This window comes from Vidua chalybeata, chromosome 3 (assembly GCF_026979565.1).
Source record: "Vidua chalybeata isolate OUT-0048 chromosome 3, bVidCha1 merged haplotype, whole genome shotgun sequence".
NCBI lineage: Eukaryota > Metazoa > Chordata > Aves > Passeriformes > Viduidae > Vidua > Vidua chalybeata.
Genome location: NC_071532.1, coordinates 68,256,609 through 68,281,988, shown reverse-complemented (window position 1 = coordinate 68,281,988; position 25,380 = coordinate 68,256,609). Strand labels below are relative to the sequence as shown.

Here is a 25,380-nt window from a genome sequence, read left to right as displayed (position 1 = left end):
AAGGGCAAACACTGAGTGCTACTGTGTTATAAATATTCTGTCAGTCCTCATTTACTCTTTTTCACAGAAGTTGCATAGCCATGGGTGGAAGTACCTTTTTTTCTCTTTGTCTTAGTAGACTGCAATTATTTAGAAACTGTGAACTTTAAAACAGTGAGTGGGACAATGGCTAGAAATACTTCATTCAGTAATCTCCGATTTCTTTGGCTGAAATTATTGCTTTTGTGTATATAAAAATGTTGAGAGCACACCATTCAGAGTAACTTTTCTGAATGTAATTCACATAATTTGTGTATCATATTTGTCCAAACTAAATGAGAAATGGAGAACTTTTTTATTTCAGTGATGTGGTCTCTTATTGTTTGCATTGGCAATAAAGTCTAGCTTCATCAACTCTTTTGAGCCAAAGGTAGCACACTTGCAGTGTCACCTGTACTGTGGCATAGAAGATGGAACAAATTTCTGAGCTGTTCACTTTTATGCCAGCTACTGAAATAGTTAGGCAGAAACCTGAGCAAAGTTCTAGGCTCACATTTGGGATTGTGGTCTGCTTGCAAGGATAGTCATGATATGCATGTCTTCTAGTAATAAAAGAATTTGTTCTAAAAAAGATGTTACAAAAAGAAGAAAAAATTTAGAAATAAAGTCCATCTTGTCATCTCAATGAACTTGTAGGAAAGTACAAAAACAGACATTAGTCTTTACCGAAGTCAATACTGTCTTTGAATGAAATTTTCTTAAAGGTGCTGCACGCTTACCCCAGTTTACTTATTTGATCACATTTGAGGCATATATTTTTGGTGCTGTATGCATTCCTTGTGTTTGAAGATGACATTGTTGAAATGTAGCATTCATTGTCATATTTACTTTGTTGCATTTTGAGTAAGGAGTTTTAAAATATTTGTTTCAATGAAATTTAAAGGTTTATTGTCCAACACTGCCTGTTTAGATGGCAGCAGCTTGCTTGTTAATGTGGCACATTAAGAGAGATCATTTTATTCTTCAAGTTTTCTAAGAAAGAAGAGAAAAAGAAACAGTTTTAGAACAAGATGTTGATTTGCTGTACTGCATTTATTATTGTTTCTATTAATCATATATCCTTTAAAATGGAAATAAAAATCTGAGGGCTAGTTAGATCATGAATCAGCATTTCCTTGTGTTTCTGATCTGAGAAACATTTTTTTAATGCTTGTGTATTTTATGTACCTGAATTAAACAGACTCAGAAAATTTTAGTGATTCAATTGGGGTCATACAGTATATAAGATTCAGAGCAGGGTTGAGAGGGGCTTTCTCATTGCTTCTTAAATAAATCTCTTAGCCACACATTACTGCTTGTCTATCAGTCAAAATACATGAATCTAAAAATAGTCTAGTCTTATAAGAAAGTGTTTTCATCTGTTGACCTCAACGCTCTTAGGATAATTACTACTAATTAATTTTATGGATGAGAAAAAGTAAGACACGTATCAAGTGATAATTTGGTGGAGCTTAGAATATGACCAGCTAAATTGATGATTTAAACCAACAGGAAACAAGTCCAAATTACTAAAAGGTGTTTGTGAAATTTAATCATTTTACTATGTATTGGCAAGAAAATCCCAAAGAATTCATCATTTGTGTGTTTTGTTGGAAACTTGTGTTATATGGATATTGTTTAATTTCATCGAGTCATTTTTCAGTTATTTAGGCTGCAGTAAATTCACTAAGGTATGTCAGATTTCCTGAAACATGCCTTAATCCATGCATGTGCTTCATGCACACATGTGGGAGAGAGAGTTGCAGCGTGAGGTCTGACCTCTGCCAAGCCTGGGCTCCTGAGGGAGAAGCCAAGCGAAGGGGCAGCCTTGGTACCAGCCGCACGTGCCCTGCAGTGTAGCAGGTCTGCTGTAAATGACGTTCCCTGGTGCTGCTTGAAGCCCAGAGGGCCCTGCAGCAGTCGTAGGACACAAACTCTGTCTCTGAGGAGCAAAGAGAAGCAGTGTCTGAATGGGCTTGAGCTGTGCAGTGCTCCTGGTGTTAAGTGTGCCTCTTGTCTAACAGATGCGGACAGGCAAGATTCTATCAATCTCTTTCTGGGAGTGTTCAAGCCTGCAGAAGGAAAACCACATCTCTGGGAACTTCCCACTGATTTTTATTTGCATCACAAGAACACCCTCAGTCTGTCACAGACCAGGCAAAGGTATTTTGCTGGTTTTTGGTTTTTTTTGGTATTGCTCTAATACATTGTAAAAAATACACGTTGCTAATCAAATAATTAGGTCAGCCTGTCAAAAACTTGGTTACTGTTTTTTATGTTTATACAAAAGCTTAAAAACACCTTCAAGAGATTACCAAAAAACGCTGAATGTTGGTGTTTCAAAGGATTTGTTTAGTATGTTATTTTCCTGTTGTACTTAAAAAGTTTAATTTCATATGAAATTACATCCTTCAGTGTAAAATGCTTCAGTGCTATATTGAAGTACAGTTACTACAGTTTCACAAAACAATATATAGGTGCATTCTTCATTGTCAGATTTATTAATGGTTGAATATGAGATGATATGATAAGGATAACATTTATTTTTTCTGTGTACTACACTTACTCTGCAGCTGTGCATACCAAGAAACCCATGATTTTCTACCTTCCTTTCAGTCTATGTCTAGCCTGTTTTAAGACTATTTTTCTTCATTTGCATTCCACTTAGTTGCATGGTAATAAAGAGAAGTAATAAAGTATAAAATTTTAAAATAATTCAATTGCTTCATAGAGGGAAATTATTTTTTGAAGACAATGAAAAAATTATTTTTTGAAGACTATGCATTTTAAAAAATCCATTTTGACAAGAAGGACAATACTCAACTTGTCAACAAAATAATCTCTTAGGATTTTGGCTGGTTTTATCTTTATTCATTTTGTGAGCTGTAAAGCTCTTTAGTACAAATGGCAGATCTGAATATCTGCATTTAGATTTTTGTCTGGACAAAACTGCAAGTGTTTACCCAGTGTGATCAGTCCCTGTTGGCTGCTTATTTGTTAACTTGTCACAGCAGCTGGCACATGATATGGCTCTTTCTGAATTTCAGTCCTCTTGTATTGTCTCCTGAGGCTTCTCTTGAAGGTAGCTTATATGAGCCATACAACCAAGTGCTATTTAAGGCATACATTAAACATGCAATATTAATTTTCTCAACTACTCGTTCTGAACATTATTGTATGTCTAAAATTAATTCAGCTGATATATTGCAAATATGCAAATGTTCTAGTCTCCCTTTCATCTGTTACTCTGTTCAAACAGGCCATCTCTTATTTGTCACACATACTGTCCTCAAAAGAGGTGGAATATCAAAAAGAAATGTTGGTACTCTTCATTTACTTGTTAATTATTTTTACCTTTCATTCTAGCCAGAATTTCCTCTGAGCAGGTATAATATACAATCAAGATGTTTCATTATGTGAATAAAATGACACCTTCCTGTAATAACTAGGTGAAATAAATATATGAAAAAAAAACCCTCTAAGTGATTTTTTTGTTTCTGCCAAACATTTGGACAAGTTCTTTGTGTAACTTTTTCCTGCCTGTCCATGTAGTGCCTCTTTTACATTCATTGGGCACAGCAGCAAAAGAAATAATGACACTCATAATGAAATCATACATACAGGAGAAGGAAGATGATGTTTCCTGTAATTGAAACTTCTTTTTGACTATCTGTGCTTTTTCTATATTGTAACTGCCTCCTCATCAGGAGGAAGATATTTAATAAGGTTCATATCTTATTTCTATATAATTAATGATTCACAGGAAAGAACAGTGAGTATGGAAAAGGAGACTGTCTTCCCATGTTACTTATCATCTATGTAGGCAACAAAACTGAGTGTGTCTGCATAATTTCTGAAGGCACTGGAGAATATTGCTTACTAGCATGGTACTTTGAGAAGAGGCAGAGCCATCAAGCATAACTCATTCCTTACTGTCTAGGATATACACCTTTCTTGGAACTGAAGTGTGTTTTCCTGCCTGTCCTGTACCATCTCCTAAATCCCACTAACAAGCCTATCCCTGACCATGGGAATACACCCATTGTGTCTGCTGCAGATGGCTACATTGACAGGAGTAGGAGATAACCACATTAATACTGATTACAGCCCTCACAGTATTGTGAATACGCAAGCATTTGAAATAAAAATCAATGAAGACAATTGTGTTTTCATTCCACGTAATGAAACGGAAGAAACTATCAGAATAAATTAGAGAAGAAATTAAAGTATATTTGAGAAGAGACAATAAAAATGTGTAAACATGAATGAAATCTAAAACGTGCTTTGTTTTATGAATGCTGCTTGACTTCCTTTGTTGTTTTACAGAAATCCTGAATAAGCTTCCAGCAGGGCTTGAATTTTGCTGTTGGATATGCCAACGGCTCTCAGACTTACGACAGCTGTTACATCAAAATGTATTTCTTTTGTCAGCTGCTTTGACAGTCATCTGATCTTATTATCATTGACCTTCACTTCTTCATATATTTTTCCTAAATTTTGGGATCTGAATAACATCTGGGAGGGTATGCCTTCTGCCCACTCCTCCCACCCTCCATTGATCAAAACAAGAAATACATAAATACTTCTGATATGTACTAAGACATTAATACATTAATTTTCAGTGCTGTAGAGGTAGGCACCTGAAACGTATTTTTTAAGTGAAACAAAACCACTGTTCTGTCCATACCTGTGTGGTTTCGTGTGTTTAAATTTCTTGATTTAAGAGCAAAGTAATTGGACAGGGGCCTGTTGAAATCCTCCCTCCAATTCAGCAATGTTTGCTGAAGTGACACTGTATGGATGGGTGAATGTTATGTTCAAACTAGATAGGCTGGGTACAAGATCCAATCTTCTGTGTCAATTGTGTTTCTGTTTTTCTTGTACAGCTATACTTACTGGTGGACCACAGGTGTGCTAAAGCATTTGCCTCTTCCTTTTGATGAAGGTAGGACCTATATTTGCTCCTTGCCTTGCAGAGTATCTTGAAAAAGAAGTTTTAGTCACAAATGCTCGTAAATTGTTTTAGATCTCAAATCTGAAAAAAGAGTGTTTCCATAATGGTTTTTTAAATACTTCTCCACCCCTTCCTCCCTCCAAGGAGATACGATTTTTCAATTGCAGGTTGCAAGAGCTACCTAAATAGCTAAAACTTGACCTTCATATGTTTGTGAGCTAGGGCACACTTAATTATTTTTTTTTCTTCTTTTCTTGTCCATTAGCATATATTTAGAGTCTGTGCTGCTGGTCCTATTCCTGTCACAGATGACACAATATAGCTGGTGTGCATTATTTCTCTGGGGTGCTGTGGAGCATGTTTTATTAGGAATTGTCATCATGAAGTGAAATCAAATTAAATCAACAGTGATTGATAATGCATATTTATTAAAGATGTGCAATAAATCTTCTTCATGTCATATTTCCTTGTCTCAGAGAGGATATGACTGTAGGAAAAAATTGCCTGGTGTGGTGGCTAGGTGAGCAGGCTACTGTTTGATTAGATTTTTGCAAGAGTCAGTAATTGCTAGTAAAAAGATTTTTTTTTTTCCCCTCAGTGACATGTGCTGAAAACAGACGCAAGTTGACAGTGAAGAAATTCCACAAATATGAAGAGGAAATTGATATCCACAATGAGTTTTTTAGGCCATATGAGTTGAGCAGTTTTGATGAGACCTTCTGCTTGGCAATGACCAATTCTACAAGGTATATTGGGATGTTTTGTGACTCTAAATCCTTGAATGGAAGTTGATTTGGTGTGAATTACACATGCATTTGATTTATTAGGTTAAATATGTGTAATTTCAAATTTAGGAAAGTTCTTGAAACTAAATCACAATGCTACTCTAAAAAAAATCAGTTAAAAAACAGTTAGATTTCCAATTATTTTTTGTTATGGAGTGCCTAGTGTCTCGGCACTTGATGCCTGAGAGATGAACTATTTTCTGTTGATTCACATCACAGAAGCTACTTTCAAAACAATTGTTTTCCCGTTGTTCTGCTCTCATTTTGCAGTTGCTTTCTTTAGTTCATCTGGTTCTCACAGCTGGTCAGATGTTTTTGGTTTTTTTTTGTTTTTTTTTTTTGTTGGCAGCAGTCAGCTGGCTATTTGGACCATAATCTGAATCATGGTTTGGCTAAAGATTTCCAGGCAGATTATGTTTCATGTAGCTGTTTGACCCAATTCGTGTTTTGGCAGCATTTTGAAAACCATGTATGAAGCCCTGAGTTACCCGGCCTCTTCAGCACAGGAATGGAGCACGATGCTCTAGCATCTTTGGCAGGTGGTGATACTTGCAGATGTTTTATGGAACTAAATAATGCAAATGAAAGTCTTTTAAATACCTAGGTTATATGTACATCAACTTGAAATTATAAAGTTAGAACTTGATATCTCTTTATGATGACTTTTTTCTTTAGTTCCCAGGTAGATGCTAGAGGTGGTCCTTCAGAAAGTTTAAAAATTTTATGTCTTGCACTTTGTTCATGAGCACTTCTTCCTTTCTATTTCGGCAGAGATTTTATGCCGAAGAATGTGGGAATTGATCCAAGTCCATTCACTGTTCGTAAACCCGATGAAACTGGAAAATCTGTGTTGGGGTAAGTCTGAAATCAGAAATTTTGTTCTGGTTTAATAGTCGTGAAATTGTAATGAAAATATATAAACTCTTATGTGTGTGTCTGTGAAGAATATTCTATGTTACACAGGAAATAAAAGATTCATTGGTGTTACACTGTGGAATTTTGAAAATCACACTAATTACACTTTGAAAATCACATCTAATTTGAGATTTTTATTTGACACTAGGAATTCTTAATTCAACTTGTTTAATATTTTCTGTTTTCTCTTATTCCTCAAAGGGAAATTCATTTGAAGATTTTATCAATAATATACAGAAGTTATTAAAATTTGATCATCTCTTCATCATAGTGGCAACTCTATTCTCTATTGGAGTTGACAGCAGTGCATATTTTCTTGTTGTCTTTAAAAAAATGATAAATTTTTCATTAAATAGTGCATATTCTGAAACAGCAATAAATGCCAATTTCAGCATAGTCTTTGATAAAATATGCTATTAAAATATTTATGGATAAAATTATATAAAATAATCCAGCAACAGTTGCTGGGACAAATGAATGCTTCATTTAGCTGCTTTTGTATCCTGGACCTGCTTTGTTACTCTCTTTGTTCCACTGCTGTGTCCCACAAGGGCTATGCAGAATCTTCCTGAATTCGTTCTCTCTTTGGTAGCTCATATTAAGGAAACCTTTTATCAGTAGTTACTGTGCTGTCACAACATTATAAGTTCCTCTGAAAACTTGCTGTTCTGTTAAACACTGGAACATTTGACTCTCATGTGCTCTGATCCTGAGGGTCTCATTGTCAATAGATGTTGAGAGTAGACTATGCTTATCACCAGTAGAACCTCATTTCATGCTACTGATTCCCTGGGAATAAACAGGAAGACGGTTCAACTGTTACACAGTTCATCTCTGCTAAGAATTTGAGTTTATGAGTATTTTGAGGATAAGCTTTATTCTTCCGCTTTGGTAGAATGTCAGATTTTGGACTAATTTGTCTCCAGGTACTCCATTAAATAGTTGACCATTATATAATTTTCTCGGGCACTTCTATTCGAGCTCTTTGCTGTGATTTTTAGGGGTTGATGTGGGACAGAGAATCAGCTCCATCAAAGCCACATTCCAGGACTCCCTGTGTATCACTTATAAGGCTTCCCTTTCACTGACTGTGTCGTAGGGTAAAACAGCTTCACTCTTGCACCTCACCTGTATTTAGCCTTGTAAAAGGTGGTACCTTTGCCTCGCTCATTGTTGTTATCTTATGATCTAAGACACTTCTGAAGGAAATTTGGTGATCTCTTTTTGTTTGTAGGCATTCAGGTCCCAAGGATGCCTAGATCTTGGCTGAGTACATGTTGGGAGTGGGGTAAGGATAACACTTAGCAGTGTTTGGCTACTTGCTCCATTCCTCAGCTTTCAGAAAGGACTGCTTTTCTGTGGCCTTCACCTCCTCTAGAAAAGTAGGGAAAAATCCATTTATTTTCCCTGAAAAGAATGCTTATGTCTTTATAACTTTCTGTACATTTCAGTCCAAGGAAATGTCAGGTTCTGCTGAGTCAGAAATCAAACTTGCCCATGGTGTTATTTTCCCCAAGGCATTTGTTCCAGCTCTAAGATTTTTTCTGATACAATAATGTCCTTGGGGGTGTGATATGCTCTCTGATCAGAACCTTTGAAGGACTCTCCTACTTGTTTATACATGTTCTTTGAGCATATAAAGTGTAGCTAATTCAGTACAGAGATAAACTGCTACGTGAATTTCACTTCAAGAGACAGTATCTGTAACAGTCATGGTGTGCTCCACTAGGGCTCAAGTGATGCTGATGAGAGCACTAGACCTGCATCTCCAAATAGCATTTGCATCGATCTATGAGCTCTTTTCACAGCCTTTAGTATGCTGCTGTCTTCCTTTAGAATGAGACAAACTGTCTGTCAGTGAAACATGGGACAGTCACTGCAGCAAGGAAGAGATGTTCCTTCCCTATTTCCAGGGATTTGTCGCTAAACTGTCTATTCATTAGTTAGTGTCTATTCATTAACTGCCTTCCCTGAAAGATTGTGACAGTGTCTGAGAGGAAATTGCAACTAAATACTCTTCTGTGGCCAGTAGGAGAGGATGCAGAACACATAAGTCTGGTATGATTACTGCTGGGCAAAGTAATGTGTACCTTTCAGAGTGCATAAAGCTAAATCCAGTGTTAGCCTGCTTACATAGAGATGCTTTATCTTGGAGGCTTCTTATAAATAAGGCACCTCTTTATATTGACTAGAATTTCTTGAGTGAGAAATACATACTTCAAGAAATGTTGCTGATTAAATTGAGGGGAGAGGTATGGAAAATAAAGGAAAAAGAGTGACATTGCCATTAAATTTGGAACCAAGATAAAGGAAGCTATTGGAGTGGATATTGTTATTGATTAGAAAGTGAAACTTTTTACAAGATCAAAACCAAAGATGTTATGTCTCAATTAATTTGTATTCTTTTTTATTTATTCAGTTGTGGGGAGGGATTTAAGTAAAGAATCAGAGAATTGGTGGAGAAAAGCTGACAGAATCCTTTGGGCTTTCTTTAAATGCTCTGGAATAAGAAGAGATTGAAGAAGACTAATCAATCAGGGATTTTAAAAGATGAGCAAAAAGTTGCCCCAGAGGTTACAACTTTATTCCCTGGAAAGATTGTTACCAACATTAGGAATTTAAAATATTCATTGCTAATATATTGCTGATTTCATAAATACACACTGCCTTTCCTTATAGGAACAAAAATAATAGAGAAGAAACTGTGCTACAGCGCAAAACAGCTGCTAGTGCTCCTCCACCCCCAAGCGAGGAAGCAGTGTCAAGTAGTTCTGAAGATGATTCTGGGACAGATAAAGAAGATGAAGGTGCTGTTTCTCAACGTTCAACTCCAGTAAAGGTGACTGATACAGGAGACAGTGCAAAAATCACAGAGGTAAGAAATTACTGTGTTAGGCAAGAAAACTTAAAATTCACATTCCCTTAAAAAAGCATTATAAAACAGTCAGAAGAAAAGCACTGAGAAATTTAGTGTCAAAGGTCTCCAGTATAATTTTTTTGTGTAGATATTAGCATAACTGCCTCACAACTGTTTGTTAACCTTTTCTGTTCTTCTAGTCATGTAATAGTGAAACGCGAAAATAGCATAAAAAAAAAAAGAAAACTACTGTCAGAAACCTATGGCATTTGAAAGGTATTTGAGTCATTGCATAATTTAAAATGCACCTGTATTAGTGTGTTAATGCAGAGCAGTAGTGCCTGTCTGGTTATTGTCTGTTACTGTGCTCTGGAACACATCATTAGGTGGCCTCGGAGCATGCAAATGATTCCTTTTCTCCAGGAATGTACTTGATCTACCTACTTAATTAACATTTAGTCCATGGGAGTTAACCTGGAGCAAACCCCCTGAAAGACATGTAGTATGAACCTGAGGTAATGAGAGCCACCTCTTGGAATTACAAAGCAATTGCTTTGGACAATGCCTCTTGCTTAGGTCGATTAACTGTAAAGTAATGTTCATTCTGTCTAAATTTCAACCTGACTTATGTGGACACTTTCAAATTGCTGTCCCATAATTATGTGGTCTGGCATTTAAAAAAAAATGAACTAACTTCAAAAATGTGCATGATAATGTTACCTCACACATCCTATGCTATTACTGCTACTAAGGTTGCAGTTAATAGCAGTGAATAAAATAGTGAAATAAATTGCATTTGCCCAGTCAGGTGGAAAGAATGTATATTTGCAGTTGTGGACTATTAATCTTTTTTGCTAGCATAACTCCCATTTTGTTGGAATCCCTTGGGTGCTAATTTAATGAAAATACTGAGTTGTATGAAGAATTATGGAAGTATCTATTTTATTAGTTCATGTAATAGTTCTTCAAATTCTTTCTTGTAGATATCCATTTTGGATACCATTGAAAGTATCATAGCAAAAGGTTATGCTAATGTGTACTATAGAAATTTGGAAAATACTTATGTTGTCTGGCAGGGTTGGTTTTTTTAAAAGCTACAGCTAATTTAAATGGTTATAGGATTGTGCATGTTATCACTTCTGAAGAAAATTGAGTATTTATGACCTAAGCATACAATTGAGTGCCTGATAGGCAACAGACAATTACACTGCCTTTTTTTTTTTTTTTTTGGCCTAGATTCCAATTTTGGTTCTATTCAGTCTTTAGCCTAGGATTGTGTGTTCTCAGATAATGGATTTTCAGCCTTCAACAGTGTCTTCTTCCTAAGCCAGTACAAGCACATTTATTTATTTGTGTTTATACACGGTATTTTATCTAAAGGTTTTCCATTATCTCTGAATAACAGAGTACCTGTTCTCCAGCAAATCAGATTGTTTCTAGGTTTTTTAACAAAAATCCAAGTTGAAATTTTCTTCTTGATTCCTTCTATTGCATAATTTATCTCACATCATTTTTCCCTCTGTTTTGAACATACTTCAACACTCAGACCTAAAATACCTTTTTTGATTTTTAAGATGCTTAAATGAAAGGTGTATGTAAACACAAAGTATGATTTGAAATATTTAATTTCAATGGCTTAAAAATTGGGTGAGCTATTTTGACTTTTTATTAATGATATGAAGAAATATATTCCAATCTTCTAGCACCTATTCATGCATTGAATTTTAGTCATAATTTACATTGTTAATTCATCCAATTCCTTATTTTCTGAGGTACTCAAAAGGCTGGCTCTTTTCTGTCCACATCTCTGAGAAGTTAATAAAAATGCATTTATACTTCTGGTCAGGACATACCTTTCTGAAGTTCTTTGAATAATTTTGAACTAAGAGAAAATTGCCTTTATTTTTGACTCATGTGTCTTGTCAGAAAACCCCCCTCAGTTTAGCACTGAATCACTAGACACAGTGAACTATTGCATGTGCACTGATTCCTTGTTATAGTTGACTGACATGACTGCATAATGTATAAAATAAAAATAGTTCTGTTCAACCTGAGGTTTGTAATTATTGCAGAATTGACAGCAGGAAATGTGAAAGCAAATATGGGAGCATGTTATGAACGAATATGATTTATTCTATATTAAGTTTCAATGCAGAAGAGAATTTAATAACTACACCATTATGTTCTATGAATATAATTTATTCTCCTAATATGTTGTTTTAGCTGATGACATCTTTCAAGAATTCTTTACTTGTTGAATAAATGGTGTTGATTAATATTTTTAATAAATTACTTTCTTTAAAAAATATGTAATATGTATAAGTTATGATTGCTGTGGATGTGAGAAACCTGTTTGTTTTTGCTTGCACTTCTGAGATGATATTGTGGCTTGTAAGGAAGTTCTTTCTTAAGAGCAATCTTTCTTTGGATGTTGCTACAGTATTCTTAATCTGAATCTTCCTTATGTTCCAGAATGTAGTGCAATCAACAAAAGATGTGTATGGAGTCAATCTCTCAGATATCCCTTCAGAAGATGATCTTGCAATATATGCAAGGTGAGATAAATTTCCAGTGGTAATTGGTAAAGGATAATTTGAGCTAGTTAAGTGCAGTTTGTCAAAGTGCTGCCTTTAATTAAACTTACTTAAATGAGACATTTGTCTATATATGCTATCTCTTTCAAAATCAAACTGATTTCAGTGGAAGCTATGCAGGTATCTCTGAAAGCAAAATTTGGAGCTTAAATCAAATGAAAGATACTTCAAAAGAAATATCTGTCACTTAATATAATTCTAGAAATTCATAAGTAAATTAATAGGAATTCCATATTGCATTGGTAAGTAAATTCCATAAGAATAGTTCCATGATTGTAAGCTTTGCAATCTGTGGGGTTTGCATTTTTCGAGTGTTTAATTACTCCAGTTCAAGTCAGTCATAATGAAATAGCTTATTCTGTAAAAATGCATATAAAATAATAGAAGTTGTCTTTTTGTTTAACATGATGTCTTATAGGGATCTAAGAAATCTACACTTCATCTCAGGAAGGCACTGTGTGTATATTGAAGTGAATATTTGTGAGACATGCATTGAAATGGCCTTGTGTGCATTTGTTTTTTAGTTTCTAATGTGTAATAGCAGTAGCTGTCTTGTTATATTTGAAACCTTTTCAGTTTTTAAGGGAAATTTTCATTCACTGTGATATCTAATTTGGTGACATGTGGTGTTTCATCCTGACTTAGTTCCTTAATCCACTCAAAACCTTTTTTCTTTATATTTAAAATTATTTTTCTCTTACTTTTTCTTTAGCTGTAGCTATTTCTCTTGCACTCTTTTGTTCTTTAAAATTCCCACTTCCAACTATTTCCTACAAGCTGAGTCATTTGAAGATCCTACACTTGAATAGGGTTAAGGAGGATGTTTCTCATTATAACTGAAATTTTTACCTTCATCTATGCCTCTACCTTTGTTTCTTATTTATTTTAACCCTAGAAGATGGATGCAAATTTGACAACTATCCTTTGATACAGCAGGTAGTTATTGTGGTTCTGAAAATGGCCCAGTGTGAGCTGTTATCTACAGTGAGTCTCTCTGTGCAGATGAACAACTCTGTGTTAACATCCAGAGTTGCAGCTACTTCCAATTCTATAATTTCTTCAGGCTGGACTAATGTTCAATCTTTTGTTAATGTAAAACTGTAAACCCTTTGGAGGCTTTGAAGCTCTCTATTTATTTCCCTTTTAAGAAAAAAACAAGACAAACCTTGCATTTATTTCATTTCCTTTGAGCAATGCAGGTTTTAAAAATAGAAAAAATTACAAATTCTTTATCTCTTTTAGCTAACAAGACATAGTGCTATTTCTGGTCTGGTGTGCTGATTTATATAATAAAGGATGTCAGTAAAATCTATACTTTGCAAAATGTACATCACTTGAGAATAGCAGCAATTTCTTTCACAGTATGATGACAGTTCTCACATCAAGCCTTTTTCTGTTACTGTAATGAGGGAAGAGGGGCTGTAAGGTCCTGACTTCACGTGACATCGCTGGACATGTTACATGTTTTTCATTGTGAGGATTAGGGTCTCACAGATTCCAAGTACTTCAGGTTAAGTTACTTTATGTCAACTGACCTATATTAAGCCTATTTGCAAATGCAAATTAAAAATAATTTGGATCTATTCAGCCTGTTTTCACTGATGGCTGAGATAATTCTCATCAAAACAGAAATCACAGAAGCCCAGATTGGTTGAATTTGGAAGGTACAGGAAGTCCCTCCAATAATTTGAGGTTGTATGCTGCAGATCAACTGTGTGTGGTATCTTCCTGATGTCAGGAAACTTGCTTGTGTGCATTTAGGTCTTGTAACTTTCAAAATATTGAATAATTTGAAGCAATTAATTAAAACAATTATGCAATTGGTTTACCTTTGGTTTTTTTTAGGTTGGTTTCAATAGCAGGCTCCTGCAGTAGAAAATCTTAATTATATTGATTTCCACCTAAAATTCTCTTACTTAGTAATATAAGTATTTATTCCTTTAACAGCCAAAGCAATGTTGCTTGTCTCTGAGGCATTTGTCTCTACAGTATAGAATCTGAATGTAGCAGAAAGAAAAGCTGCAGTAAGTTGCTTAGGGACATGTTGTTCATTTGACTTCTGTACACTCTTTCATGCAATTGGCTTTGCACTGGTAATAGTTGCTTGTTAAAATATAGTAAATATTCCTGAAGTAGACCAGTAAGACTTCTTAAGCTAAATGGAAGCTCACTGTTAAGAAAAACTCTCTGCCTCAGAAAATTAAACTAGTAAATCACAACTGACATTTACTTGTCCTTCCAGTGGCACAGCTGTGTTGGAGAGTGAACGAATTGAATGCAAGATAGCTACATATATTTACATTTGAAACTGTCTGACTTTTCTTCCTATTCTGAGTGACTAAGATTAGTGATAAACTACTTTTCAGAAGATTTTGTTCCACTTCATTGCCAAGGAAAAAAAAAAAAACATGACAGTATTTTCCATTGGCAGTGTCTTCGAGCAAATATTTGGAGATGGAGAAGTTTTCCCAAAAGGTTGTGGTTGTAAATAAGTGATCTGGACTAACAGCATTTCAGATGAATAAACTAGATTGAATTAAGCAGAGGACTGACTTAAATCTGAAGCTTGAGAGACTTTGTGTCTTTTGCTGATTTTTCCATAGACTATTCCTGTGACTGATTGCTTTGAGGACATAGGAAGTTAACTGTAGAGGGCTGCGTGTTTCTTAGGGGAGGCCTGTTTCTTCCCATGGCATACTAGGTGACACCAATTGATAAGCAAATCTTTTCTCAAAGGAGATTCTTAGTTCATGCATGCACCCACTATGAACTTTTAAATATCTCTCTTGTTCACCAAAGTACATCATGATCAGTGACTTACATAGCATGACTCAAAATCTCATTTCTTAGTGTCATTTTCTTTAATGATTTTTTGGGGGATAATTATTTTTATTTCTTTGATGTATTATTCAATCTACTGCTTTTCACAGGTTTGTTCAGCTGGGACAGAGTCAGCATAAACAAGACAAGAGCAGCCAGCAATTTTGTTCAAGGCGGCCCTTGGATAAGGTCATAAATTTGTAAGTATTCTTTTTCTTTTTCCTTTTAGCCTGATTTTGCTTTTGTCATTAGTTATGAAAAGTGATAGGTAAACTTGATTTTAAATTGCTTTAGAGTCATATTTACATTTTCTTTACTGCATAAGGGGTTTCAATGAATAGCATGAAGAACTGGGTTTTTTGTTTTTTGGGGGTTTAGTTTTTGTTTGTGTTCTTTTGGGGAGTCTTGTTTTTTGTTTTGTTTTTTTAGTTTTTGTAGTACCAAGATGTTTGTATTTAAAAGTCTTAGCAATCTTGAATTAACAGAAAGTGGTGAATCTACTGAGTTCAGAGGGAAATTTCTTCTTGCTTGCTGTTCACTAAAAAACAGTCAAAGTTGCATTTGTTAGTACAAGTGTATAAAAAGGGTCATGGTGTTATCCAAATGTCATACTAATATTGAACCAGGACTTAAAATTTAGATGATCAGGTATACCTTCCCAGTTGACATCTTCCTGCTTAAAGTTTTACCAAGGCAAGGCAGAATTTTATTTACTTCTGTTGCTGGGGTACATGATCCTTTATCCAACAGCGTGGCCACTTCTTGGAGCTGCAAGAGCTTTTCTGCAGTCCGTGGATTTACAGAAGCCTCAACTTTGTTCCCTATAGTGCCTCTTGTCCACCCCTCTGTGCTGGTGAAGTGAGGAAACCTTAAACACAGCATTTATACCTAAGTAGGGAGAGAGACTGGGTGAGTCTCAGTTGGACTGAGAAAGAATGACATGAAACAGATGTAATGCTGTGTATGAGACAATACTGTCTAATAGCAGTGTTTAGTTACTTGGTATTACCTACATTTAAAGTGATGATACCACATTTGTAGGTAAATGAGCCTGTAGTTTTCTAATAAAACATGCCTAATGGGTATTCAAGTAGTAAATTAGATTGGCAAACTGTAAAACTGTTTTTCAATATGAGGGAGCAAGCCTGAATGTTTTAAATGGACAAGTTTATTAAGAAAATATTTTGCAAGAAGAAGAGTATTCTTTTGCTATGAATGAAGGCAATTTCTTTTTTGTAATTGCAAAATCTCCCAGCATGTAAGACAGTGTAGGAGATAATAATTCCTTTCTTACCCCTTTAAATGTAATTTTTTTTCCCAATGCTGAGCTGCTGTAAAATGAACACATTAAAGTGAGTCTCTGCACAGAATTCTGGTGGCTTTGGGATAGTCAGATGTTAATTTTTCTCTTTTCCCAAGTAATTTCCATGTGTTTTTGAATAGTAGAAGTGTAAAAGTCAAAGGGCACGCAGATCGTGCCTCCTGTCACTCCTCTCTTGAAGTCATGTAGATCTCTCCTTGCCAATTCTACCAAACATGGTCCTCTATGCACATGAGAGAGGAAATAGAATGTCTTAGAGTTGGTGATTTCTTTTTTATTACAGTATATCCTTAGACTTCTTAAAATTTTTTCTTTGATTTTGTTCTGTAACTTTTTAAAAAAGTTTAAATATGTTAAGATGGTGACAGATTGTTCTTTTAGTTAAAGTCACAAATGTAGCCATGCTTAAAAGGCATGTTGTTCAACTCTGAAACAAGAAAGCTTTCACTTACAGAGTTAGAATGGCTGCTCTGAACCAGGAATTTCCTTGGATAATACTAACTTTTGAGAAATATAATAGAATGAATATAAGTGTACTCAAGATTAGGGAGAAAGGGAGGGTTTTCAGTAAGAGCAGCTGAGGCTCAGCTTGCACTTGTTTCTCAAGGAGCTCTTGAAGAAATTAAAAAATTACACCAACTTTTATTAATTTGATGTTAGATACCTTTTAAATTGAAAAAAAAATCTGACTAATTTAATTCTCAAGTTGTTGCTTCATACATGATACAAATGCAATCAAACCCTAGTTCTTTTCATAGTAAAATTATGGACTCAGTCTAAAATTTTGTGTTCATATAAGCAGTGAGATATAATTTAAGTTTAGGTTAGTTGTCTCTTCCACACTTCTCAAGAAAATCTTTTTTAATAACCCCACATTTCACAATTTTAAACACTTGATCGTTTTAATTAAATTAATGAAGCCATTACAAAAAAAGAAATATTTCATATTTTTATAATGTTGCTGTAGTGATATTTCTGAATTCAAATATGAACTGTATAAATACTGAAGAGAAGGTTCTGTCTTGAATTTAGAAACTGTAAGTATAGACTAAAAATAAAAAATGGGGACTTGAACAGGGACCAAAGTGATGCAGTGAAATAATACTGAAGTTGAGTGGAGGATGTGGAAGGATATTGAAGTTCTTCTTTTTGTTTTTAGAAATTCCATGAAGGAAAAAAAGATGGAATTTTACTTAGAGCTAAACAGAGCTGGACTACTTTTAGCACAATCTATTATAATGTGTATGAAGACAGACTCTAAGTACTGTAGTGTAATTACTGTTGGCTGACACAGCACACCTGTTCCTAATTCCCTAATTCCCTAGTATTCATTTTGGTATGATATAAATAATACTGTTGTAAAAATACACTCTCAGACCTTTTCAAATGTACTTCATACGTTTATCTAGTAGTACAAGAAACTTTATTCCCTCCTGAAAAGGGATTTGAGTGTTTTGATTCCCTGTAGCACAAAAGAGGAGCTTAAACATCCTTAGCAAAGTGTGGCTGGTGCATACATCAGAGTCCAAGCTGTCTTCAGTGCCTGTGCTTCAGGTCAGGTCATTGAATGGGTTGGAAGGACTCTTAAAGACCATGCCGTTCTCCAAGCCCCTGCCATGGGCAGGGACACTTTCCACTAGACCTGGTTGCTCAAAGCCCTATCCAGGCTGGCTTTGAACACTGCCAGGAATAAGGCAAGCACAACTTCTCTAGGTGACTTGTTCCAGTGCCTTGCTGCCCTCACAGTGAAGGATTTCCTCCTAATGCCTGAATTAAACCTGTCTTCTTTCAGTTAAAAGCCATTCCCCCTTGTCCCATCACTTCATGCCCTTTAAAAAAGTCCCTCTCCAGCTCTCTTACAGCCCCCTTTAGGCATTGGAAGGTGATATAAGGTCTCCCTTGAGCCTCCTTGTCTCTATGCTGAAGAACCCCAACTCTGTCAGCCTGTCTTCTTAGGAGAGGTACTCTAGCCCTCTGATCTTCTTCGTGGATATTTGCTTAGGATTCAAACAAGGTGAAAAAGTAGATTTTGTTTACTTATTAGATATACTTCAGAGACTTGAGGAGAACTAATTAATGTTGAAACAAATGCAGTGGCTTTCTGGTGACTGACTGAGAGCTAATCTACATCATCATGAACTTCTCTTTGGAAGTATGGAACATCCTTATTATAACTGAAGGTTTTAACTGTATCTGTTCCTGTAGAGACAATGATACTCTTGGTGAAACCATAACACCAGGAAGCCTGCTCATAAGTGGGATGAAAATAATTGAAAATTGTGTGTCAAAGGTGCTGTCCTTCATGACATAAAGCTTATGTTCCTGTCTACGTAATTTTCACTGGGAGGCCATAAAGCTACAGATCTCTAAGTAAACCTGATAGCCAAGTCATAAATAATGTGCTCTCCTTCATGACTATTGTATGATATTAAACTTATTAAGTAAAGTAGATTTTTACACAAATATGTTAGAGAAATAACTTTTAATTAAATGACTGGATAAGACAAGTATTCTACAAATAGTTACAGCTTAATACAGGGTTATTAATCAAAGTTGGCACTCATGAACATGTGGTTCTTTCAATATATTTTTATCATGTTGATGCAAGTAGGAGGAAAATTGAGATTTGGTTATTAAATGTGCAAAATTAAATGCCCTTTGCTGCCCAGCTTCCATTGTACCTAAGGAACGGATTTTTGAGTCATTAGTGCTTCAGAAATGTTGTATCTTTAGAAACCAGTCAATAAATAGAGAAGGCATCAATTTAGTGTAATGGCTCTGTTTTGCACTTTACTTAATTGCCCACTTGCTAGTGGACCAGACAGACCAGTTATATTTGAGTAAGTGACATCTTTTATTGTTGGATAGTGACATTGGTAAGTTAGTACAGTGTGCTAATGTCAAATGCCATTGCTAGAGTCTCAGCTTGGATGCTTTACACTGGTTAAATAAGGACTGCAGAAAGTATGGATGCTTTGGAAAAAAATCTACTTTTAAAACACCTGGATTAAGGTTTTTTACCAGTTCTGAAAACATCCACCTTAAATAAATTAGAAGTGATAATGAGAAGAAACTATCACATGACATTGTTTAAAAAAAAAAAAAAGCTTAAGAGTATGTGGCCAAACTCTGTGGGGGGCCAGTGATTTTATTGTCTCAAGTTCAATAGTATACTTGTATAAGTAATTCTATGATTGCAATCAAACAGTAATCAAATGAATGTATGGCTATGGAAAGTAGAGATATAAAATTGAAAAGTATTATTTTCATCTGGAAACCTTTTTGCTTTATATACCATATTCTAGTTGTACTGGAATATAGGCACAGTATATCCTACATGACACGCTGCAGTAATTTTTTAAGACTAGTGAACTGTCGCATGATGAAACATCCAAAATACAATATATTTTACTAAAATAAAAGGCTGCAAAATGAGGGAGCAAGAGTTTTTTGACAGTTTTAATGGAGATCCTAATTTAGAAACAGTGTCAAACATTAGTTTGTGCACATGGTGCAAGTAGGACTTTATTAGGGCATTTTATTTATAGAAGGGCTTTCCCTTTGCTTAAGTGCTCTAGTTCTTACTTGTTTTTTCACCTTCAAAATAAGAGATTCTATGCACAAAAATAACTTTCTTGTCTCCTGAAAAGCACACAGGTAGTGAGTCATGACTGTGGCTTCTGTAGAATATGGCAATATGCATTTGAGCTGGCTGATGTTTGCTTTATGAAATAGTGAACTTTGACAGTAAGTTGCCACTTTACTTTCTTACATGGGAAGCTTCGACCCATGTGTCTATTAGGATTCAAATATGTTATTTGCTGGATGAAGAAGATTTAAAAAATATATTCATAAAATACCTGAGTGCTGTTGCTTATAATAAATTGTCTGCTTCCTGATAATTAGATGGAAATTTCTTACCTAATTAGTCCTTTCTCTGTGTTGACTCAGAGTGTATTCACTTGTTATAATTGCTACTAAGTGGAAGCTCAATGAAGTCTTTCTTTAATCTGCTATAATGCATGGCACAGATCTACTTTAGCTGGGGTACTTACTGACCGTAGCAGATCTGAGGAAGGATGAAGAAATGAGGGCAGGGCAAAGGGAAGTGAGAAGGTATTCTGTAATGAGATTAATGACAACTTACCTAATTACCCTACTTGGAAAGCTGGGTCTTACTAGGTCTGCAGTAGTGATAAAAATCTAGGTAAATGAATTATCTACTGGGAACTTGCCCTCTCATTGACACTTCTGTGTAATTCAAGGAAAATAAATACTCCTCTCTCTCTGTGGAAAATTTTTTGCCTAAAGCTCCAAATATTCTGCATGTTTGTTTTTTTCCAGAATACCCATCTCCTCCTTTTCTCAAGACAATATTTACGAAGTCCAGCCTCCAAGAGCTGATAGGAAATCGATAGAGATTTTCCATGCACACATTCAGGCTGGAAGAGGAAACATGCAGCCCCTGGGAAGAGATGACTTCCTCATGTACAGAGAGTACATTCGAAACAGATACATGTAAATCCTAGCAGCATTCTCCTGCCAAATCAACTGGACTGATAAGTCACAAAAATAATTTTAGAAAGGAAATCTAGTTTTGTTCTTTTGCAGTAATGAATTTATTACTAACTTTTCTGTTTATTATTCTTTACTGTTATCCATTTACTGTAATGTGCTTTAGGGGAAAAGGTGGTTTAATATCTGATTTAAAAGGTTATTTACTATCTTTTTGGCTGAAAGTGTATCCTAAGAGACTAAGTGAATAATCAGAGCACCCAGAGTCATTAGAGAGTATGTAGCAATTTGTGGCAAAGAAAATAGGGCATCTTTAGTTTTTTTATATTATTTCTTACACTGTTATGTTTGCTAATAAAACTGATTTGTTCACAAGAATCAGAAGAGAATAGTTTTCTTCCACTTTTTTCCATGACAGAAAACAATCTTCTTTTACAGCAGAATATTTTCTGATATTTCTTGAGGTTTTTAGCAAAGAGGTTGAGAATGACTGCTTGCAATTTTCTGTTTTCTTAAGCAAAAGTGAAAAATAAGTGGCTTATGTCAAAATCAAAATTTGCATCAACAAGAATAAACTTTGTAACCCTAATATGTGTCAAAACTAATGTCACTGGTACTGGTAGCTACAGAATCTGTGCCACGTGCTGCAGGGCGAAGATGGCTTGTGACTAATTATCACAGGTTTCTAGTACAAGTCTGAGGAGAACCCCATAATGACTGCATCAGCAAATGAGGGAATGCTCTTCACATTACTGGCTTTGGACACCCTGGAGAGTGCTAAACCATCCTGTCATTTTTCTGTATGACAAGCACTATCCTTTTGAAGCATACTGTTCCCATCCCTGTGTTTGTGCTCCTGTGAGATGCCTTTGGGTTCAAGCCTGGAGCCTCCAAGGAAGGTAGTGTTGGTGACTGGATCAGCTGGGGTCATCATGCAAGAAGAAGCAGGAGTTGGGTTATGCAAGACTGAACATCATGTCCTGTGCTGGGTAAGAGGTAAAGAGGCAGCAGATGTCTAAGTAGGTTCTTTTGGGCCTGTGAGTAAAATGTTTTTCAAATTAAAAAAAAAAAAAAAAGGGAGGAAGCCTACTATTTGCAATTGCAAACTAATTTCATCCCAACAGCTCTTTGCCTTGAAGAATACTTGCCTTTGTAGCTCTTTGCCTTGAAGAATACTGACAGTATCAGCAGCATTCTTGACAAAACATTTTGTTCCACAAGCTTGTACAGACCATGTTTCAGAATTTTCTGGAATAGTATAATAACTGTTTTAGGGATGTAGCCAACTGCATGTAGCAGATGTAGAGAACATGTTTGTGTTCACAGTAAATTGCTTTCCAGGCAGCTACTGTAGATTTGTGGCTGCTCACTGCAAACATGTTTGCATATCTTTGAATGTTTTATGCAGTATGTTGCACCTCTGTCAGTAATTCAATATAAGAAAAAATGCAGTGGGTAAAGGGAAAAAAGGTTTCTTGTGACACCAGTTTGTGTGTCTCAGGGAAGGACTTGCATGCAGTCAATGAGAACATGGTACCTTGAGTTACCAAAGCATTTTGGTGTACATTCTCTTTTGTTGATTGTTTTGAGCCAAATGGTTGTATTTTAGGAGATGCAAGAATGAATTGTCACTTACTTCATTGCAATTGTCAATGTTTTTTTCCTCTGGAAAAATAAAATATACTGAATTCTTTTGCCCAATATGAAAAGAATTAGAAGGAATAAATGCTTGCTTTGAAAAAATGTAGAGCTAAAGTTCATATCTTGGTGAGGAAAGGAAAGCACACACTTTCCTTACTGCACTTAAACTATGGCAAGGAATGTTTTCTGGACTATCACAGACCTTACTTTTGTTGTTGATAGATGCTGGTAATTCATAAAAGTTACCCTTGAAAGTGCACCGCTTACCCACAGAAGATGAAACTCCTTTTCAGCAACCAGTGATGTTGTTGCAAAATTTAGGGATAGTAATGATTTTGCAGCTCTAGAATGAAATATGTTCAGCCCTCAGCAATTCAGACACTCCTCAGAGAAGAGGATAAAAGGAGATTGGTTTACAGTTCTGAGAGCTGAATGACACCTCAGTGATGGCTTGTGTGATCTACTCTTAGCAGCTGTTCAGAATGCTTCCAAGTGCCAATGTCAACTTTCAGTAGGCTTGTTTAAAGAGAAAAATGAGTCCAATGCACAAAGCAAGACTCTCAGCTTAACCCTGAGTAAACTCAACAGTCTGAGTGGACCTGCTGCCTAATGCACATAAATGATCATTTAAAATAGAAATGCACTCAATCACCCATCTAACAAGTTCAGCTGGATAAAGGACTCCCAATGTGCTGCCTCTTCATCCACCTACTTTATCCCATTCTTGTGATAATAAGGTTCAGTTCTCAAGACTGTTAGAAGTTCTCAATAGATGCATATATTTCCCTTTCAGAAGCAGAAGAAAAAGTGTGTAAAATAAGAATAAACATGAAAAGAGTGGGCTGTGTTGGCTCTGAAGAGTAACATGGTGCTCTTCTTCACTCTTTAAACCATATGGACAACAGAAATATTTGAGAAATGTGTTGATTTTTCCTCCACAATATGTTTCGTTTGTTTCAGTGTGTTTAAAGGTTACATTGCAATATCATCCCAAAATGTACACCTGGAAAATAATGACTTTGGGTTCTTTTCCTGTGGAATCAGGAAGCACAGATATCAAATTAGGACTGATTTGGTGATTTTTGTGCCATTTCTGTGCCAATGGATTTTGCTGCCAGTCCAACAGCTTAAGCTTTGTGCTGTGACTGCAGGAGCAGTTCTCTTCCACAATTTTCATTGGTAATTTCCCCTCCTTGTGAGTCTTGTGTCCACTTGCAAAACCCACTGACATTTTGTTCTTTTCCTTTCATTTTCCAGAGGGACTCATCTGTGGTCCTGAAATAGGACCTTTCAATGTTCACACAGCTGCCAGGAGAAAGAAGCAAAATATCTGTGTATAATTCTGGGGTGACACTTGTGGCAGCTCTTTATTTTGTTATTGACTTTCTGGGATTTTTCTGCGTCATCCAGGAAGGTTCTCTTGGCTTTCACAGACTTCACTTGTATAAACTCCAAAGCATATGCACTGTCAAATAGTTACGTTTTACAGTCAGAGGAAATACCAGCTTCACTCAGGAGATCATTTCATTCTCCATGGTGATTTCACCCTATCAGTAATTACATGAACAAGTCCAGTTCACTGAGGGTAAAACTGAGGTATGTACACAGGAGTGTTCCATTTGCTGGCATAGTTGCAATCCAAGTGATTGCCTAGAGGCTGATAGGGAGAAATACAATGTGCTTGGCTTCCAAATGCCTCCCTCTGTCTTGTATATATTTAAAAACCTAATTAAAGTTGTCACTTTTGGTGGTGATTCAGAAGTAATGTGAAACTAGTGCGTGAAGTTACAAAATACTAGTAATAAAAAATCATACATTGAAATTACAATCCATGCAAATATTGATAATCAGCAGTCCCCTTCTGGAGTTCTTAAATGTTTAGTGTAATATATTAAACAATGTTTAGTTACATAACTTATATATTGCTTCTCCAGAAAGACATGCTCTTTGCATGACCCAAGGTTTGACTAGAACATTTATATTCCTTTTTTTTTTTAAATACATTCATCTTTGCAGCATAGAGAGATAGTGTAGTCAAGGTAGGACAGCCAACAGCATGGTATGAACCTTCTCTGATACTCCATTTGCATTTCCCCATTCTAGGTGAGTTGTGCTGCCAGCACTAAAACCCAGTGTGGTTTTCAGTCATTGCAAAAGCCACCTCTCATTTCCAGAGAGATTCAGATGTGGCCCTAAAATAGATCTGTTATTTTGTATTCCCTGACAGCTTAGGTCCTCTTTTTTTTCTTTTTTTTTTTTTTTTTCATAGGATGTATCTTTTGTTTATTTCCCTTCTTTTTCTTCTGATTTTTTGGTAATGTGTTTGATTTTTTTCAGCATCTGTGGTTCAGAATCCTTTTTCTCACATGTAACTGTGCCACAAATTGTAGTTTCCCCACTATATCCATCTCCTCCTTTTGGAGTTTTTACATCTTGAAGGAAAACTCTGTAGCTGTAATACACTGTCTTGCTTGTTTTATTACTGATGTATTCAGAGTTGCCATCAATGAGACAATGTAACTTTTCTTGTTTGATTTTCTACCTACTTCCCTGGAAATAAAATGTGGATTATGTAAAGAGGAGAAAATAAAAGGAGAAATTCAAGAAAGTGGTAAGATTTTGACTCTCAATCAAACTTAGACCTTGCATGGAGACATTCTCTGCAGGCCAGAACTTCCATAATAACTTCTCCCATAATAAAATTAAATATCCTGTTTCATCCTCTTCCTGGGTTTTCCCCAGATCAGACTATTGGATAATTGACTCAGATGCTCACAATTCTAAGCTATGAAACCTGATGCTGGGCTTAAGGTTCTATACTATATTTTGAGGAATTTTTTTATTTTTCTCTTCTACAGCTTGCAAGGGTATTTGGTAGCCTCATGAACTCCCTTCTTAGCAAGAGAGGGATCATTCAGTAAAACCTTCCCTAAGAGAGACAGGATTTTAAGGAAGAGTTA

General features: G+C 35.7%; 1 protein-coding gene across 2 annotated transcripts in view; it reads left to right on the top strand.

Annotated features, from left to right (window-relative positions):
* FIG4 (FIG4 phosphoinositide 5-phosphatase) overlaps positions 1 to 25,028 on the top strand; it is a 55,378-nt gene extending 30,350 nt beyond the window's left edge. For both annotated transcript variants that reach the window (XM_053937231.1, XM_053937229.1), the window contains 8 exons: positions 2,043 to 2,181; positions 4,905 to 4,963; positions 5,571 to 5,718; positions 6,529 to 6,612; positions 9,352 to 9,547; positions 12,002 to 12,084; positions 15,054 to 15,143; positions 20,609 to 25,028. In XM_053937231.1, coding sequence (XP_053793206.1) covers positions 2,043 to 2,181; positions 4,905 to 4,963; positions 5,571 to 5,718; positions 6,529 to 6,612; positions 9,352 to 9,547; positions 12,002 to 12,084; positions 15,054 to 15,143; positions 20,609 to 20,786 — 977 coding nt within the window. In that variant the 3' untranslated portion in view covers positions 20,787 to 25,028. The remainder of the gene's footprint in view (positions 1 to 2,042; positions 2,182 to 4,904; positions 4,964 to 5,570; positions 5,719 to 6,528; positions 6,613 to 9,351; positions 9,548 to 12,001; positions 12,085 to 15,053; positions 15,144 to 20,608) is intronic.
* Positions 25,029 to 25,380: the final 352 nt, after the last annotated feature.